Source organism: Parambassis ranga, chromosome 8 (assembly GCF_900634625.1).
Source record: "Parambassis ranga chromosome 8, fParRan2.1, whole genome shotgun sequence".
Classification (NCBI taxonomy): Eukaryota; Metazoa; Chordata; class Actinopteri; family Ambassidae; genus Parambassis; species Parambassis ranga.
In genome coordinates, this window is record NC_041029.1 from 17,733,899 (window position 1) to 17,754,307 (window position 20,409).

The window sequence follows — 20,409 nt, forward strand, 5'->3', positions numbered from 1 at the left end:
GGCCTCACATGCACCGATTTTGATTTAGTTTCCCAAACTGAACTACTAATAAGCAAATTAAGCGAACGGGACAGACAGAGGTGGACTGTTTAAATTCTCCATTATTCAAATTCGAGGCATGTAGTGCTGCTGATGAGGACAGAGCTTCAGTTACAGTGATGTAAAATGTTGTCACAACTTATTGATTTATTTAGTAGTGGTGACCTTTGACCCTTATCCACCAGATTCTGATGACTTCATGAATGTTTGCACCAAATGTGAAAGGAGTACCTGAACCGCTGCTCCGGCCGACCCAGTCTGCGCTCTGATTGGACAAAAACAAAGTCAGTGATCAGTGGCTTTAAAGTGGAAACAACACAGCACACACACACACACAGACACACAGACACACACAGACACACACAGACACACACACACAGCGTCTCTTATTGCAATAATCCATTTATTGTTCTCATCACACAAATCTTTACAAAACAGAAGGTTTGCTGCAACAGGATCAAAGACTGAATGTCCGTCCCTCGAAGCTGCAGATCTGAAGGAAACTGTGTGTTTTCTACTTGACGTGTCAGCCAGCCACACTGTGTTTGTTCTTTGACTTGAAAGTCGACTCAGTAAAGACTTTACAGGACAGTTACAGGAGTGATGTTGAACCAGAGGAGGATCCTCGCTGTGTCTGTCCTGTGCTGATGCAGCGCTCACACACTGAATGCTGACTAAGTCTCTGCACCAATGAGAAGCTGTAATGTGCAATATATGACTTACAGGCCGTCACTGCTTTTCCCACGGAGGTTATTTTAAGGCATTTCTGCTTCATCGAGACATTTAAGGGACGTCATGCAGCAAATCACTTTTAATCAGTTTTTGTGCTCAAACAATGAAATCAAACTTTTCTCATCTGCATCTCAGTAATTTGGGGAAAAATACTACATCCAGCTCCACCCCAAAGATTAAACCTGCAGCTATTCAGATGACCACAAGAGGGCGGAGATTTTTCCACAGCTCACCAGCTGCCGAATCAACGACGCTAACAAGACTGCAAAAAAAACCATGCTGTGTAATAATTTTGTGGCTAACGTCTTCACAAACAGCTAGTTAATTGACAAAAAATTGTTGAAAACATTGATGCTAGCTGGTTAGCATGCTAAATATCAACAGTTGATATTTAGCATGCTAACCAGCTAGCATCAATAAGGTTAGGTCAGGTTAGGTTCTGAGTCATGGTCATGCTAGCTACTAAGCAGTAGACATCTACTAGCCAGCTAACGTAAGACTATACGAGGGCAATACCAATACGTACCACAAGGTGGGGATAGTTAGCACTCACTCTGCCCTCAGTGCAACATGAGAGGAAGAAGAATCAGGGGATATTTTTCTTTTCTCCATTTTTTACTTTTTGCCAGTCAGGTTGATGGACAGATCGTTAATCAATGAAACGGTTAAAAACAGCAAAAGTATTTCTTTTAAAATAACTGTCAGCAGAGATGAACGGCCAGATCGTGTTCTCAGCCTCAGTTTTCACGGGTCTGTGGAATCTTGTTAGCCTTCTGATAGCATATTGTTGACTTGTTGGTAGATTTGGCAACAAAAAAAAAAGAAAAAAAATGTATTCACATCTTTGTTTTATGTTTATATGAAAATTCTCACACAGACAGTGTAAACTGAGAGCGGCGACTCTCCCAGTCCGGCCTGGTCCGGTCCACTGGACAGACACATACACAGAGTGTGAACCATCTGCTGTGGATTCAGCTCCCTCATTCACTTTCTCCTTCATCATCATAAACACAAGATATTCCCCACATCTCTACAGTGAGTGTTGGTGACGTTCGTGTAAAAAAATCACACTTTGAATAATAAAAAAAAGAATTATGTACAATATGATACAAAGAAGTTTAGAAAGGGGGTCAGAGGGGGTCAACAGTAAGAAGAGGAGGAAGTGATTGTGCATGTGTGCTTTTACGAGATGTTTCAATGTGCATGTGCTCAAGTCTTTGAGTGTGTGTGTGTGTGTGTGTGTGTGTGTGTCGTCCAGCAGAGGGAAACATTTCACAGCACAGTGATAGTTTTACAGCCACAGAGAGGTCATTTTGTAGAGAAAGAAAACTGAACCCAAAAAAAAGTGCAAGTTAAAATCCTGAGCGTGGATTCAACCACGCCGCCATTAATAAATAAATCCATCAGAACGTTTTCACAATAATTACATGATGCTGCAGCAGCTCAGGAGGCATCACAGAGTTCTTCGTCTCGGAAAAATCACAAAAAAAAAAAATCCTGGATGATGTGATGCTCTTTTTTTTTTTTTTGGCTCGGTGTCCAACATGTTTGTTTTTCATATTTCACATCAGGATTTGCTGAAGTTGTCCAAAAAAAGGAAAAGTAAACACGAAGAAGAAGAAGATGAAGATGGCCGAGTGTACTTTCATCCTGTTTGCTGTTGAGAGACATGAAATGGATTCTTCGATGTTGGTAAACCTCATGTTGGAGCTGAGGAGGGCGGTGCTCCTCAGCATGTGTGTGAGAGGGAGACCACCAAAGCATAGGAAGGTGTGTGTGTGTGTGTGTGTGTGTGTGTGTGTGTATGGCTTACAAAAAGGATGTTTTTTAATTTTTTAAATCTCAGCAGCTCACACTTCCTTCTGCAGGTCTCTTTGGTCCAACATGGCAACCTCCTGGTTTAGCTTTCCTTCCAAACTCATTGACACAACAGGAAAACCCAGCAGAGGACGTCCTCACTGAACGCACCGCTGTTGATGAAGATGAGCTTTTACAAAAACGTGTATTCAAAATGAAGGAACACAGAACACTGTGCCGAGAGTTTTTACTTCGCTGGACGTCCAGCAAAGAGAAAGAGTCTTTGCAGAGTTTGCCTATCGGTTCCCCGGGGGTCTGAGAGGGTGGTGTGTGCTGTTTTTAGGGGAGGCAGAGGGATCTAGACCTGAGTGGAATAGGAGCGGTGCAGCGTCGCGTAGCGCCCGGCCTGGTGGGCGGCGCAGTGCGGCGAGTGCTGCTCCGGCTGGTCTAGACTTCGCTGGAAATGGAGCGAGACGGTATGAGGACATCGGGGGTGGCGGGGAACCGATAGGGCTGATGGTCATGTGATGTCGGTGAACGGAGATCCACGCGGAGTCTGCAGGGGAAAGAAAGGAGTAAGAGAGAGAGAGAGAGAGAGAGAGAGGAGGCGAAGGAGAGAGAGAGAAGTGAAGAAAAGAATAATCAAGAAGGGCAACGCCCGGGATGAAGGAGGGAGAGAGAGAGAGCAGATGTACCAACAGAAATAAGGCGACAGATGACAGAGATAGGGAGGAGTGACAATTCAAAGTCGGTTAGAATGGTTGGACGTAGGTGTTATAAGGTGGGGAGGAGGACGAGAGTGCAGGATGCTGGAGGAGAGTGAGGGACAAGGAAGCAGATTGAGAGGAGAAAGGCAAGGTGGGAGACAGAGGAAAAGAGGCAGTCAGGTGAGGGTTAGTGACGCAGACAGACCACAGACGACGCAAGACAGTTCACTCAGTGCTTCACCCCTGAGAGGACGCGGCGCTGCTGCAGAGCGGCGCGGTGTCAGAGACAAACGTGCTCCACAGCAAACAGGATGAACCCAGGCAGGAAACAGTTCATGGGTTTTAGTGGCTGATGTGCAAACGACATAAACTGCAGTTCCAACAAATGGACACCTGAGGGGGTGCAAGGAGGAGGAGCGGATCACAGCCCTGACACCACAACAGCACCTTTGATGTCCCTAAAGGATGATCAGTACCAGGAGATCCTCGCTTCACACAGCTGGATCCCTGAAACATGCTCTGTGCTCGTCACAGGCTCCGTGACACGAAATATGTTCACAAATCTCCAAAATGTGACAAAGCCTGGTGTCTGGCAGGACGCTAAATGACCACAATAGGATGTCAGGGACACTCGATGTAGCTGCACACAGCATGCTGGGCTTAGTGGGGGCGATGCTGATGCCAGTCATGCAGTTTGTAGCCTCAAAAATCATAAAAGAGATGGATCTGTGCTGATTAGACGGAGGAATCATACATCTTATGTTCTGCAATTATCCAAAAGACAACAGACAGAGCTCACTCCTCGCCTTGTTGAAGGAACGATTCAGTCATAATTTCATAATAATGGTTCCTTAAAATGCTTTTGTGATGTCACACGTTTGTTTCTGAAGAGCCGTGTTGAGGCTCAGTGGGAAATAAATGACTCACTTCTGGAGCCAGCCCCTAGTGGCTGCAGCGTGAACTATAAGTTCTTCCACATGGGCTTCAGGTCTGAGCCCCGAAGGCTGCCGCTTGATTAAAAGCAACAGTAAACACACAGAGTCAGTGAATATGTAAAAAGGATGATATGTTGAGAAATGATTGTGAAACTGATCCGTTTCCTGCTGTGGACCCACACAGTTAGAACCCATTTCTCAGTGAGCCCGGCCTCTCTGCAGTGTTTGGACTTTCCTCTCAGCCTCAGCTGACTTCACAGTTGTCCTCCAGCCAGCTGCTTTGCATTACATCCAGAATGGTAAATTACACCGGAGAGAGCCAAAGTCCTGACTCACCTCAACGAGAGATAAGTGACTCTCTGAGAGCAGGAAGCTGTGTAACACTGCAGGGTTTGTGGGGGGGGGGGGGGGCTGAAAAACGACTGTGGCTCGTTTCACCAGAACAAATCTCACCTGCGCTCTTATCAGCCTACAACACGGTGCGCAGGGATTCAAAGGATCCAACTGGGTGTATTTGTTGGGACCGGGGGGGGGTTGGGTGCAGGTGGGGCATGCATGCTTGGAGATGTGTTCTTTTTTTTGGGGGGGGGGCAAAAAAGGATTCAGTTAAGAGACAAGGGGTGTGTATCTCAGGCCTGCGGGGAGCACACTCGTGCCTCACACCCTCCCTCGCCCCTTACCTGAGGGCCACTTAACTTTTCGAGTGGACTCTCCACACATGGCAGCGTCACCATCGGCATGCCCAGAACGGACTCTGGACGCTGGGGTCGTGGAGGAGGAGGGCAGGGCTGCAGCTGCTGGAAGTTGTTAATCACACAAGTCACCTGGAGAAAAGAAAGATGTGAGGAGAATTGAAACAGCGGCACTGAACAGCGATCGTTCACAAAACAATAACTGCAGCTTCCTGTAGGCCAGAAAGTGGCGTGCAGGGAGATCTAATAAGTACAGAGCCTCCGAGCAGCCGTGGAGAGAGAGAACACTGGGCGCTGAGATGCTGCTCTGTGAAGGAGCCTCCACACAAAACATGACAACGATGTTCCAGATCTGAGTATATGCACAACAGGCGAGAACAGATCCGCCTGGAACGGGACCTGCATGTCTGAGTGGCCTTTGCATGTTCTCCCCGGCTCTCCAAAAACAAACTGCATGTTGGGTTAACTGGGGATTCTACATTGTAAGTTTGATTGCATGTGACATTCAGTCACACTCACAACACACTCTATACACATTTACACATATACATGTTGGAACGTTACTCGGTTGTTGTGTGTGTATGTCTGGTACGTGTGTCTCTGCTTTCTGTGCAGGCTCCCAGTGCACTGAACCACATCCACAGCTGAGTCCACTTGGCTCTCATCAGCACGCCTGTATCAGCCAGTGGGCCAAGTGGGCCAACTTGTGGACGTGTCTTTGCTCCGTCCAGAGGGACGAGAGCAAGATAATCAGCGCTGATCTCTTCAGTTTTGCTTTTTGTATTTTATTAAAGGAAATAATGCACAGTCCCTGTTTCTGTCTGCTGTCTCCTCCTCAGGCCTGGGTAACATTACTGTTGCTTCCCCTCATCCCCACACACTGAGATAGACCGGAGACCTGTCGAAGAGTGTACCCTGCCTTTCAGCTGGGACAGGCTCCAGTCCCCTCACATGAACCTACTGCACAGGACGAAGGGGGTTAACAGACTGGGTGGATATCTGGTACAAACTGCAGACTGCAAGACATGGCATGGAGATGGAAGACATTTATGTGAACACATTATTTACAGAGGTGGCTTCACCTCTTTACATCTAATGTGCAGACTCTAGTTGCAGGAGGCCATCTTTTCCAACATGGCCGCCCCCCTAGGGAGAGCCAAGTTGTCCATCTTTACATGCAGTCTGTGTTTTGCATGCTCAGTCTGAGAGAAGTCTCTATAACAAGACATTATTATTTTTAGCTGATATCATCCCGTTCTTACCAAAAACACAGCGATGGCTCCTCCGGTGAAGAATCCCGCCAGAACGTCGGCCCAGTGGTTGCGATACTCAGCCACCCTGACGATACCCACTAGCATGGCCAGACAGAGCAGCGTGAGGCTGATGGTGGGCTTGGTGAGCCGCGTGCCTTTGGTCCTGAACACCAGCGTCACGTACATCTGCAGACGCAAACAGGAGGGAGCGCACAGCAGGAGAGAACCGACACAAGAAAGCAAAGGACACGCAGGCGCAGCGCTGTCATTTCCACTTTTATCAGAAGGCAGCAAATGTGGCGTAAACTAACGTTCTGATACAGCAGCGCTCGGACCTACCACTGTGTACATGGCGGAGTAGACGCTGAGCGCCGCGTCCTTCGAGGGGAAGGATTTCCGCGCAGACATGACGACCAGCGGGTTGCCTGTGCAGGCGCGGCGCTCCGTGATGTACTGCATGGTGGACTGGCAGCCCAGCGCCGTGTAGTTGGGTCGGCAGGCGGACAGGAAATGAGGCGTCTGGTTTCCTGTCACCACCTGACCGGCGTTGGCAAAAATGGTGGTGGTGAAGAGGCCAAAGGCGTAGACACCTGCGTTTGGCAGAGGGGTGATAAAGGTGATAAAGAAGTGTTAAATTTGATTTTACACACAAGATGTTTGAGTGAGAGTGAAATCAAAACTCCGAGATAAAACGTGCGATAATAAGTTTCTTCACCTCAAAATAACCCCGACACATTATTATCAGCTGAGGTGTGACAGTACAACAGAAGCCGTCGCCTCAGCTGATTGAGCTCTGCACGCTTCTTAATATTCATGAGAGCCTCCCTGACAGGACCCCGAACATCCCGCCACAATAATTAGTCCACATTTTATCATCCAATTAACAGCTACATGTGCACGCTGCCAGGTGCAGCACTGTTGTGCGACTTCTTTGATGATGTTTTGATCTTTTTCTTGTTCTCACTCTTCCCGATAAAAATCACACATGCAGGTACAAAAAGTGGCGTCCAAAAAAGAGAGAGCAGAGAGAGGCCGCGCGGCTCGGAGCAGCTCACCGAGGAAGCGGATGATGCGCCTCAGGAGGGGGTTGAAGTAGCAGCAGTCCGCGGTGACGATGGTCTTCTCCTGGGTCCCCTCGGCCTTGGTGAAGAAGGCACACAGCTCCCCAACAAGAATCTGTGCACACAAGGAAACAGCATGTGATCTGAATTCACTGTAGTGTGGTTAAAGGGTGTAATGTTAGCATGGACGGCACCAATAATTTGATCCCCTCAAAGTTAACAGTTTCTCATTGGGTGCAGGAAGGGTTAAATTCTGCTATTTTCTGGCATCCAATAGATCCACCTGTCATTGGTCCTACCCAGTTATATCGAGGGCTCTGGTCCTACCGTAACACATGGGGCCCTGTGATTGGCTGTGCCTCTCCCTGCTGTCACAGGTGGAGCTACGTTGGTTGGCGGTGCCAATACACATGAGAGACAGCGAGTCTCAGTCCCCACCAATGACAATAGCAAATCTACACCCTTGTGTGGTTTGGTTAGCTGCCACCTGGCTGCACTGCATTTAGCCTCTTTCACACATGTGGAAGTACGGCCCACGGGCCAGACCCGGCCCCTGCCTTCCCCTGATGCGGCCCACAGACTGGTCTAGCCCACAAATGCGTATCTGCTCAAGATTCTGCTGCTAATCACAGCATTACCAGTGACACCCACTCTTCCCCGCTGCACTTGAAAAACGAGGTGCACGACTATGCTGAAATGTACGGTAAAGCGTGTGGAAGCTCCACGGCGCTGCAGCCGACGTACTTCACTGTCGTCAGCTTCTAAAAAGCACATTTCTCACCCGACTTCCAGAACTTTGGGGTCTCGTCCGTTACTCTTTTAATTACTTTTTCTTCAGTAGGCAAAAAAAAACTTCACACCACCTGCGGGAGGGAGGCTTCAACATGCCGCACACTCCAAGTAGATATGTATTTAAATATTATTAATATTATTTTTTATGGAAGTCTATGTGGCCCTCCGGATTCTCTGGACTCTTCTATAGAGGAGGTGTTAGAGAGATCAGCGTGACAAAACACTCTGCTGGTAAAGTGAGGGTTAGTAGCTTCATTTACAGAAAGAAAGGAGAGACGTATGAACCAAAGAACTCAGCTCCCACAGTCAAACACGGCGGTAGCGGTATGATGCTGTGGGGATTCTTCAGAGAATTGGAAATAATAATAAATCATGGAAAAAGAAGACGTAAGTAAATATCTAAAGCAGTCACAGCTGGGTCTCTCTGCCAACATGCCAATGACCCGGAGCTTGTGTGTTCTTGTGTGTTCAGTGAATCTGCTAAATCAGAGGATGTCAGACCAGCTCAGACCTTTTCTGCTAGTGCCACCAGGTACGAAGCTAAATGAGAGTAGTGCCAGGTTTTCATTGGCAGCATTGTATTGTTTTTGACTCTGGTTGTTTATCTACATAAAGGATCGATTGGCCTCATTCTGAACATTCTGAGTGCACAGATATCTAATTATACACCTTCATTATCGTCTCTTTAATTAAGTGTGGGCTCTGGCTGTGGAGGGATGGAGGTGTAAGCCCAGGAACATGTCTGTGAGTAAAAATAGCAGCCCTGGTTTCAGGCTGCTCACAGTTTCGTTGCTGTTTTGGGTGACGAGCATCACAGACTTCAGGTCAGGTGACTGCGTTCAGCCGGCTCCCTGCGAGTCTGAACAGCGGCGCCGCTCCAGACTGATGATCCCTTAATGGGCTGCAACTGTGAGGCTCATCTGTATTTAGAGCCTGCAGCACTCGGAGCACACGCTGCAAACGGAGCTCTCTCTGTGGAACTGTGACAGAGGTGCGATGAATCCTAAATCATCCCGACAGTTTCCATGCTCTGCTGTGACAGCGGTGGGACCCTCTCTATTACTGACACCACTTCTTCCTCTAAACATGGCTGCTCATTCATGCCTCACAGTGGTGGAGTCTGTCTGAGAAGAGGAGGCAGGATTTAATGAAAGAACGATCAGTCAGGTTTATAAGCATGAGTGTGCAGCCAAGTCAGGGACCGCATGCAGGGACCCAGCCCTGTGAAGAGCTCGCCCGGCCGAGGGATTTCTGCCATTAAAGAGACGCCAAGGACACACTGATATGAGCATGATATCAAAGCTGATGGGGTTTAATCAGCAGCTTCAAATCAGAGATGTTAAGGGTACGATCACACTGTGGACGAGCATTTAGAGGGCGATTAAAAGGCAGCAAAGTGGCTGTTTCCATGGGGACCGCTGGTCTGTGCAGCGTTTGAGGCTACAAACACATGTGAGATGGCAGAGGGCTGTCACACTTCTGTGCTACTACTGATACTATACCCCACATTACTGTGAATGATGACTCTAAGAACCTGGCAGGACGTAACACAAACATTTCACAACCAACATTCCCATTCTGCCATCTTTTCTTCTTCAGTCTGTGTTGTGGCTTCAGTGTGGCTGGCAGCACGTGCTCCTGGTCCCGGTCTCCTCAGCAGCTCCTGCATTTATATACATCAGACTGTCTTCAAGTCTGTGAGAACATGAGTGGATTTTTCAGCTTCCTGTTGACCCGCCCTCTCTTTCTTTTTCCTGTCAAACCTTACGCCACACAGGACACTGTCCCCCTACAGCCAGCCCAGCCACTCACCTCCTCCACCACCTATTCAACTGAAGGTATCACCCACCACTTGGACAATCTCCTTGGACAGTTTGATGACCTGGGTATTGATCAGTACAGTTGTTTACTATTATTTAATGCTGAGTTTTTTTTGCACATCTACTGATGGTATTTAGCTGAAATCATTAGCAGGCAAGTGTGCTAATGTTAGCAGAGGTCGGGAGGTGTGGTGGACAAAACCACCTGCAGCTGAATGTCACTAAGACAAAAGAGCTGGTGGTGGACTTCAGGAAGCACCAGACACTCCCAGACCTGGTCAGCATCAAAGGGACCAATGTGGACATTGTGGATATACCCAGATATCCTACAGGTATCTGGGTGTCCACCCGCCGACACTGGGAGTACTGGGAGTGGAGCTGGAGTCTGTGGTGGAGGTGATGGAGAGGAGGATGTTATTGGTAACAACACGTCTCACCCCCTGCAGGACACACTGCTGTCCTACAGGAGCACATTCAGCGGTAGACTGAGACTACGAGGAGCAGCACAGAACGCCACAGGAGCTCCTTCCTGCCAGAGGCCATCAGACTGTATAACTCCTCCCCTTTCTGTAGGGAGGAGCTAATGATCATGTCATCACTGTCATTCAATCCACTGGTCTCTATTTGTATTTACTTAGCACCTTATATCTCTATATTACAGCCATGCAACATATATTGTGCTTACTGTACTTCTTGGATTTTACTCTTGTATTTAATGTAACTTGATACCTCTGGCAAAAGAATTTCCTTTGGGATTAATAACGTTTTATCTGATCTTATACAGGAGCCACGCTGCAGGGGTCTGATGAAGGTATTTGCAAACAACAAACGAGGGATAGATTTGGATTGGCAGTCAGGCTAATGTTAGCTTCTGTTGCTACTTATACTGGTATCCTTCACAAAGAGGTCAGGTAGTTAGGAAAAGGAGAAATTCGGTTAACAGGTCCAATAGAATCTGATTACATACAGCTAAATTTTTATTTTGTTACATAATTAAACTTTGCTATCACACCCGATTTGTGTTAAAGACTTAAATATTTTTTGTCAGATGTGTTTTTTTTACCATGATTAATGCAGCTTGTTAGGAGTGAACGTCTGACTTCTGAAACAAAACAGCACCATTAAAAGTTGTAGAGTGAGTGAAAGAGTGACAGCGAGGTGAAGAGAGCGCTGAGAAGCAGAGAGGTGACGGGGTGTGTGCTGCAGGAATGAATAATTCACTCGTGGACGCAGCCTGTGAATCACGCAGCGCATTACTCCAACCAACATTTCTAAGTGATCTCTCTCTCCCCGCTGCCCTGGGATGTACTCTGGCTCCCTGCCTCCATGTTCCCACTGCTTCTCCAAGAATAAAGTGTTAAATATGACGAGGCTGTCACTGTGGTTTAGAGACAACAGGATTATAATTCCTCGAAATTAAACTGCTGAACAAGTCCGCACACTGACGATGCAGGAATGTGTCACAGAGCTGCAAGACTGGAAACAGAAAAACACGTGTAGACAAGGACGTGTATAAAACATGAGCGCACACATGATTAACACACTGTGTGCGTGCGCACAGAAGCTGGAGGACGTGTGTGTAAGTAATAAGATCTCGATTTGTGTCAGCGGGTATTAGTCCAATATAAGTGTGTGTTCTTATGATTACACGTCCATTAGGGGATGTTTTACTCAGAGAAATGAGATGTGTGAGGAGGATTACGGAGACGACAGAAGAACGAAGGGAGTCCACTAATGAGGGGACAGTGGGACGGATTAGAGAAGCATTACTGAGGAAGAGGAGGACCTCACTGCATGCATGCAGATCAGCTTTTGGATACATTATGTAGAAAGATGGAATTAAGAACTCATCATATTAAGTCAGGCTTTTGTGCAGTCATCCGCTACCCCACTAACAACTGATGTCCACTGTCCAGATTTACTCTTCGTTAGTCTCCCCCCTGGATGGGTTGTCGGAACAAGCCCGGCGGATACAACTCGTAGTTTCCACACAGACACAGGCTGAGGGACAACGTAAACAAACCACTTAGCCTGGTGGCTATTAAGCTAGCGTGAAATGCTACTTGAACTATCAGCTGAACTATCAGGTTGTCCATCAGGACATGGCGGTGAAGACTCCCAAATGCCCCCCCCAACCCCCCATCACTCACGCCCACGACAAACTCTAAATGACCGAGCTGCCAGCTCGCTGTGGGCCTGATGAGAAGATCCAGAGACAAGCTTCTGTTTCTGAGGAGGATCCTGAGGCATTTCTGCAGCAGAATGTAACTGTGGATGTCCACCATGTCCAAGCAGAGACCAAAGAACGATCCAAACAGGTGGAACAGCAACATCACAAAAAAAAACTCCAAATATGAAACATGGTTAAATTATGTTGGCCAAAATGGATAAAGCTGCAAAAGTCAGTGCTAGTTCATGGTTCCAGTTCACGGGGGACAGTGTCCGGGTCAAAAAAAACAAAAGCACGACACACATGGTCCTACTGCAGCCTGAATGGACTCTGTATATTACGAGGCGCCACCTAGTGGTTTGGAGGACAACAAGCAAGCCGGGTTAAACTGGATTGAGCGCGGACACGTGTGAGCCAGATTTGAACATATCCAGATTAAAGGCTATCTGGATTCAATCCCACTCTAGCTGGATTAACTTTCTCCAGTGTGAACAGGGCCTTTGACAGCTGCAGGAAGAAATCAACAATATTCACCAAGAGAAGGAACCCTGCAGACCACACGTCCTCAGTGTGGTCGTGCCCGCCACTGTACAACACCTGTTCCCAAGATGAAGACCACTTTCTGGAGGTTCAAGACTTTAACAGGATCCACTCTACATCTGCTGGGTTGTATAGTTAGGAGTCATCAGTTGCAGCTGAAATATTTTCATTGTGCAGGGAAAACAGCAGAGCTCGCCAGAGAGCAGGAGACAAACAGCCGGTGGTGTCACCATCATAAGGTCAATAAAGCTGTGAGGCGCAAATCAGGCATTTTGGAATCAGCCTGGATGTGCAGCAGAGCAGTGAAATGCATGAATCTTCTACAAATAGCATCTGGCTGAGTTCAGTCTGTGTTCAATCAAGATGGCAGAAACACAAAAAGGAGAGGCACAGATGGAAATATGATTTATTCTAAGACCTAAGACTCTGATAGCTTTAATAATGCTACAAAAAGCCATATGTTTGACTTTGTGGGGAAAGTCTGATGTAAACAATTTGACTAAACACGCAGCAATCAGTATCTGTGAGGCTGATCTAGTGTATTTTGATAGGAGCGTGGTGATGGCCTTTAAGGAAAACAGATTTGAATGGCATGTCATTCTACACTCAAAGGACACAGAGCCTGCCGACAGAGGGCTGAGTCGTGACGAACGGCACACATTTTTTACTTAGTCACTCCTCAGAGGCATTCAGACTGCAGCGTTCCACATGGTTTGACACATGAAAAGTGAACAACAGTCCTGGGGGGAAAAGTTCAAATCCTGCATGCTTTCAGTCCTCTGTGGCCGACATGCTGCAGAATCAGAGTGACTGCCGGGTTGTCGGTTTCAGGTCGCATGCAGCGCTCCTCAAATCCCCCAAAAAATCTGTCCCCAACACTGTTGCAACGAATCCTAATGCACAGTAACAATGAGAGTCTATGTTTTCTGTCATGAGCTTTGTAGGTTCATTTACGTGAATCTGATAGCTGACATGTGGCTGTTGATCAGGTTTATGCTAAGCTAACCTGTTGCAAACTTTAGACAGAGGAATTTAAAAGTAGCTGCACTTCGGCTGAACCTTTGCTGGTTCAACTGCTAAGCAAGCTATATACTTGCTAGTCTTTTAGCATTGTAGCTAGCTTGCTAAACAGTTCTAGCTAGCAAATAAACCACATAAAGGATGTGAAATGTATTTTTGTCCAAATATTTATCTTATATATAGATATCTTTCAACAACTTTTTGGTGTTCAAGCTAGCAACCGCCCACATTGCTGGAAATATGAGAATATTGGAATAAATGCCAATGAAGGACAAAAGCCAGGTTAGAGGGTTTTTTTGGTCAATGTGTCAAGTGGAAAATGCTAATCGTTAAAATGGTAAAAGTAAATTATTCAGAGCCTTTTGTCGAAGCCTTTATGGTTTATATCTGATCCTTCTATGGCTATATTATGGTTTGTTCTGATGAAAGCCTGCTGCAGCTCTTGTGTCGCTGGGACTCACTTCGATGAAGCGCGGCGCTGCAGCTGTGGACCTAATGCTTCCGACAAGATTGGGAAACTTATTCATGTGTAAAGTACAAAGAGATGCCTAGCTGTCACTAGCATCCCATTATCTGTCATCATCCACGGCGACCTCAATCTCTGCAGCACAGCGTGTGGTGGATCCGGGCTAATGGATGATAGGAATGACACTGCACCTGTCTGAGTGCATCAGGATCACCACCACCTTTTTTTTCACACATGGTCCTGATCGAGGTTTTGACCGTATGGAAACGGGTGCTAAGTGTTGAGAATACAATCAGGACGAGGATGTGATAGAGGATGATAATTGAGGAGACAATCTCTTTCATGGATGAACGGACACAGTATAATGCATTAATGCAAACACAATTGCATTCACAAGGCCATAGGGCACTTCATACATCCACTCATGCGAACACATCACACAACACACAGCGATGCCCTTGTTCTGCTGAAACCAACGTGTGACTGCACATTAATGCCACCGTGACCCTGCTGAGAACCACCCGAACACTTCGTAGTGTCACACTGGTCTTTATCCCAGCTAAGCGGAACGTCTTCATCCCTGTGTAGCAGCATCACTAATCGTTGTTGTGTTTTCTGAGGAGAACTAGGTTATATATTTTTTTTTGTCTTTCTATTTTTAGCTACTTCAATTTCATGCCCCCCTTTTTCCCGCTCGGTTACATTCCTTTAAAATGTGCATCAGCAGGATGGAGAGTGGTCTTCTGCCTCCTCTATATCTGTCCTCTTAAATTGTTTTAGGAAGTCCGCTCCATTTATATTGACTATAAAAGGACAGTGTGCGTGTTGTGTTCTGTTCAGGGTTTTGTGTGAAGTCTGGATGAGAGGTCCTCAGATTATTGATTAAAATAGATTTCTGTCACTCTGAGCTCAAAACATTTGAAGATTACACCTCCATGCCTGATGACAGTGGATGTCTAGCTGCACACCGGCTTAAAAATTTGACCACTGTAGTAGTTTTTGTCATCAGAATATATAAAGATGGATGGAATAACATCTGGATTCTGGAGGCTGACTGCAATATGGGTTATCAACCCCGCCTGCTTCATGTTAATGGATGGAAAAGGGGCCCAAATAGGAACCCATTCAGACTGTTTGTGCACCCGCAGTGACGATGTATGGCTCCACTACATGAGTCCACCTGATCCACTGTTGATCCAAATACAGACAAAGAGGCAGAATGCGAGTGGAGCTGAGGCGGGTGGTCAGTTGTGGAAGCAGACTGCTGCACCTGGCTCATCAAGGTCTCTGAGGGTTGACTCTCTTTTGTAGGCAGCCCCTAGAGGCTGCGGGGGGAACTGCAGTTTCAGCAGCATGCGCTTCATTTCTCTGCCGCTCGGCTGTTATGATGTAATTCATCAGAAAACTCATGTATCATTATCAGTTTTCTGCAAAGGACTATAAGTGCTCAGCGTCACACACAGACCTGGTCCACTATCCCCACAGAAACATGCCGGACTAAAGGCTTGGAGCTAGGATGCGCCCCCTGTTGTCAATGCAGGCTGGAAACTGGGCTTTGGAGTGGAGCACCAGCAGTCCACCAGTCAAAGCAGAACCCCTGAGGTGTCTCTCCTCTCTGCCTGAGTGAAAAACGGATCAAAGCTAAGAAGCAGAAACAGCAACCACTGTTCAGGCTAATGCTGTCTCACCTGAACCTGCACTGCATAGATGAACGGGTTGATGCGATAAGCACCTCGGCCCCAAAGTGGTGCACAGAGAGGAGGAGGTGACAGAAGAACACGACGGTGACGTGAGTGTCAGAGTGGTGATGCAGTCCTGTAAGGTGATCATGAGCAGCTGTTCCAGGCAGACTGTGGCCAATCAGTCCTCTGCATGGATATCAGCAGCAGAGATAGATGGAGCAGATAGAGCCTCTTTAAAGTGCAGCCAGGAAAGCAACACCCAACTCTTCCACCCATGAATAAAATCCATTTCTTTTTCATTTTCCTGAGATGAGTTGATTATCGTCTGCTTTTTATATTGACTTTTTTTCTTCTGCATTATCATCACCTCACATTTCCTTTGCTGCCCCAACTAAAAAGCAGAAGTGGAGGGGGCAGAAGCCAGTAAGAGACACATATGCTCCGGTAGCAGTCAGTGTCACAGCAATCGATCCCCTCCACCCCATCCCGCCCGTATGGAGCCCACTCTGCCATCTGTCTCATTAACCCGGGTTAGATCGGGTGTGTGCAGGTCTGTGCTCAGAAAGAAAAAGGAGACATGAGCGGCAGACAGCCAGGAGAGAGACGGAGAGAAAGGCATCGATTCTTCCGGTGAATGAATGCGAGGGCTTTATTGTGGTGCTGGTGTGAGGTCATGGTGCGGTTTGATGTCCACTCGCTGCGAACAGGAAGCTCACTCTGTCTGGGAAATGTCATGTTTGTACTTTGCACGATCTGCTGCACGCATGGCCGGCATACAGTCATTAACCTGAGTTTGAGCCTTACTGCCAAATAATGAGCCAACATTCACGTGAGGCTTGGTCATTATTCTATAATATAACAAAGATCCAGTCACATCAGAAAGAGAAAAAGCAAAGATATTTGGTCCAAAGACCTTAGTGTTACTTCTGGAGCTGGTTGGTGAATGAAGCTGCTCTGCTTGATTTTTCTGATGGGAAAATGCACGGAGAACGAGAACGAAACATGAAAGTACACAAAAAACTGCAGTTCTTCAAATAGCCACTTGAGGCTGCCTTCCAAAAACAGTCTGGGTGGATAATTTCTTAGTGACAAGTCGGTTCAAGTTGCTTCCTGTCTGCCTTTAGCATCACCCATTGATCTCAGGCAGTGGTGGAAAGTAACTACGTATTTGTACTTCATTACTGTACTTAAGTACATTTTTATGTATTTCTACTTTACTTAAGTAAAAATAATAGTGCGTACTTTATACTTTTACTCCATTCCGTGTTGCAGCTGTTACCTGGACTTTCTCCTCCACTACATGTCTCCAGTGTCTGTAGTTCCTTGTTCCATGTGATGAACACAGTGCTGGACTGATGTGAGGTCAGACTCTGCATGGAGGTGGTGTCACGCTGCAGCTGTGTTTCTATAATGAGCCTCAGTCATGATGCCGGTGCTCTGGCTCAGTGAGCTAACTAGTTAGCTGCTGTCTGCTAACACAGGTCCATCCATTAAATTAACTACACAGATCCTTTGCAATGGAAATCAATCATATATATTCAGTGTGTGAGTACTTTTACTTTTAATACTTTAAGTACATTTAAAAGTACTTAAGACTTTTACTTAAGTAGGATTGTTGATGTAGCACTTCTACTTTTACTTCAGTACTTCCTCCACCACTGGTCTCAGGTTCACTGAAGCTCCGCTTCGTTGCTTGTTTTTGGATCAGCTGCTGTTTGTAGTGATGATTTCACCACAGACACTAGTGATAATTGATTTAACATGATCAAATGAAATGAAGGGGATGAGCGTCACTGTGATGTGTCTTATATGAGTTAGTCTTCTATAGAATAGAAAATATTTTTTTCACTATTCCTATATCCTGTTGTGTTTTGGTTGCTGCCATGCAACATCCGGCTGGTGATGCCTTCCAGTCATGCTACAAAACATGTCTGAGACTGGGCGTGATTCCAGAGAGGGAAGAGGAGGAGAAGAAAATAAACATAACAAAGAAAAAACACACAAACCAGAGGGGAGCCCAAACTGCACAGAGAAAGGCGAGGGATGGTAATAAATAGAAGATGAAGGGGAAAAGGTCAGCGTGGATGAGCTGCAGCGCAGTGAGAGAGAGAGAGAGAAAAGGACGTGTAACAGAGTCAAAAAATATAACTGATCAAAGAAGGGATTCAACACACACACACAGTCACACTGAATCTGTGTGAGATAAGTTAATCCATCCCAGGCTTAACTGGCTTACAAGCTCCATTAAGCAAACTTTCAAGATGGCCTCAAAATGAACCAAACTGTGTTTATGTGCAGAGTAATCAGAGTTCCTGTAGATTCAGCGGCAGCTTTGGGGAAAGCTGGATTATCAAAACACACTTGATTTCTTCACTCCACAGAGTGTGTTTTTAATTGCAAACAAAAGAACGTGTGCAGAGGTTTAACCGCCTGTGATCGCACGGAGTCATGCAGATTCAGCATGAGTTTCTGCAAATAATCGAATCCAGATCATGGCTGCAGGTGTCCACCGGTCGATCTATGTCCCTACCTTCATTTATGGCCACAAGCTATAGGTAGCAACTCCCTCCATCGGGGTGCTCGGAATCTCCCTTTACAGATCGGGTGAGGAGCTCGGCGTAGAGCCGCTGCTCTGCATGTTAAAAGGAGCTAGCTGAGGTGGTTTGGGTCTTGTTAGGATAACCCCTGGGCGTCTCCCTGGTGAGGTGTTCCAAGAACATCGAACCAGGAGGAGGCCCTGAGGCAGACCCAGGACACAGTGGAGGGATTTTATCTCCTGGCCCGGGAGAGGCAGGTCTGGGCTTCACTGCTGAGACTGCTGCCCTGCAAACCAACCCCGGATAAGAGAAATTTCCTCTGAAATTTTAAACCTACGCAAACTTTATTATTGTTTTTAAAGTTACATATTAAAACTTATGCATTCATCCCATTGATGTGAGTAACAGACTAATAGTCCCCTCTTCACTCTAATGTGCTTCAGTATCCAGGTGGGTTCTGTCCTCGTGCTGAAACTTTCAAGAAGTGATTGATGGTTTTAATTAAACATTGGGACCCTACTGAGAGCTAGACTGCCCTCTGTTGGGCTTGGAGGACTCTGGCACAGACCCAAACACCCCGGGGGCTGATTACCTTCACTGACTCAGCCAGGCAGGGTCTCCTCTCTGTCTCTGCAGTGGCAATAAAATGATTTACCTTCAGCACATCTCAAACTTTGAAGACGAGCTGTTGTTCATGCCGTGCAGCCACTTTATCACCAGACTCAGATTTGCTGCTGCGGCGGCGGCGGCGGCCGTGGACTAAAAGAGATAAAGCTTCTCTGGACTCAGCAGCACATTTGCACCAGGTTGGAGCCATCAGTGGGAGTTACTGCTGTGATTTAAGTCTGCTGCTTGCTACACACACCACGGCCCTCTGTCAGCACAGGTTAGGGCAGACTGCTGCTGTAAGTAATGTGCTCTGACCCAGTTCAACGTCTGAGGTAATTTAGCCCGTGTTAGGGCAGATTTAGAGGTCTGCTTGCTTTGGATTACTCAATGTGGCTTATGTGGTAGTTAAACTACTGTATACCAGCAGTAATAAGCAGATTGTTCCTAAATTATTAAGGTGCAGGACATGGTGTGATGCCTAATTTGTTTTAATTGTTAAAACGTATTGTTTAGTTTGATACAAAATGACTTAGGTTCAGGAAAACACAACCATAAAATGCTCCGTCCGTCTTCTAAACCACTTGCTAGCCAAAAGCTAGCAACAAGGACGCAGAGAGTCCTGGGTTGAGCTCTGACGTTAGCCCCTTTTTTTACTGAGATTCGGTCCTGGTCTCAGGGTGGTTTGGCCTAGTCATCCTCAGAGCTGTAGTATCTGGAGCTAAATGCTCCAAAAGCCGTTTGAGGTGAGGAGGCAGACAAACCTGACCCAGCAGAACTTCACAGGTAAGAGGATAAAGAAGACCGTCGCCTAACATGGAAAAAAGTACATTTAAAGCCCAGCACACACCCGGAGAACCACCTGCAATGTACCGAGCAGGGGTCTGCTGCAAAGGCAAGAGACACTTTCTTTTGCCATCTCTGATTTCAGCAAAGGGTCTCTTGTTAAATGTTGTTGTCATGGTTACAATACTAACCACTTGGCTAGCCTCCTGCTCTACGGTACATGTAACTAAGTGTGTTTTTGGCACGAGGGCTTGGTCACTACAAGGTTACCATATGCAGAGTGATGGCCTCACTCGGCAACACCTTCTGTCAGGACAAAGACTTAGGCTACATATGTAGCTTGTTTTGAACTATAAACTATTTTTTTCTTATATTACAAAAACAAAGTTTGTGTCTCTGAAAATACTTAAGGCACAAAAAACAACAACGCAGCTGCTTAATGTGTCATTTTGTGTTTCAGGCTACCCGCCTCTTTGCATGTTTGCTTATATACAGAATGAATGGGAGCCGCATGTTCTGGTGAGCTAACATCCACCCCGACCTCCTCTCTGCACTATAACGTGTTAAAATGTCTCATTTAGAAGAAATAAAGATTCAAAAAAGAAAGTTAAAAAAACTTTGAAAGTATGCAGCTCAGAAATACATCAAATTTATCACTTAGAAGTTAATATGGAAAAAAATGATGAATCCATTAAATGTCTCATGCATATTATTTAGTCTGCTGTGGGTATAAACACAGTCAAGTCGTATCTTTTAATTAGACATGCAGAGTGT

The 20,409-nt window shown here is 46.4% G+C and overlaps 1 protein-coding gene across 5 annotated transcripts in view; it reads right to left on the bottom strand.

The window, feature by feature from the left end:
* Positions 1-1,202: 1,202 nt before the first annotated feature.
* Positions 1,203-20,409, bottom strand: part of LOC114440205 (phospholipid phosphatase-related protein type 5-like) — a 118,238-nt gene continuing 99,031 nt past the window's right edge. For 4 of the 5 annotated variants that reach the window (XM_028412531.1, XM_028412530.1, XM_028412532.1 and 1 more), the window contains 5 exons: positions 7,211-7,331; positions 6,495-6,745; positions 6,165-6,341; positions 4,891-5,034; positions 1,203-3,377 (listed from right to left, as the gene is read on the bottom strand). In XM_028412531.1, the coding sequence (XP_028268332.1) occupies positions 3,321-3,377; positions 4,891-5,034; positions 6,165-6,341; positions 6,495-6,745; positions 7,211-7,331 (750 nt within the window). In that variant the 3' untranslated portion in view covers positions 1,203-3,320. The remainder of the gene's footprint in view (positions 3,378-4,890; positions 5,035-6,164; positions 6,342-6,494; positions 6,746-7,210; positions 7,332-20,409) is intronic. The other variant, XM_028412534.1, reaches the window with a different exon arrangement.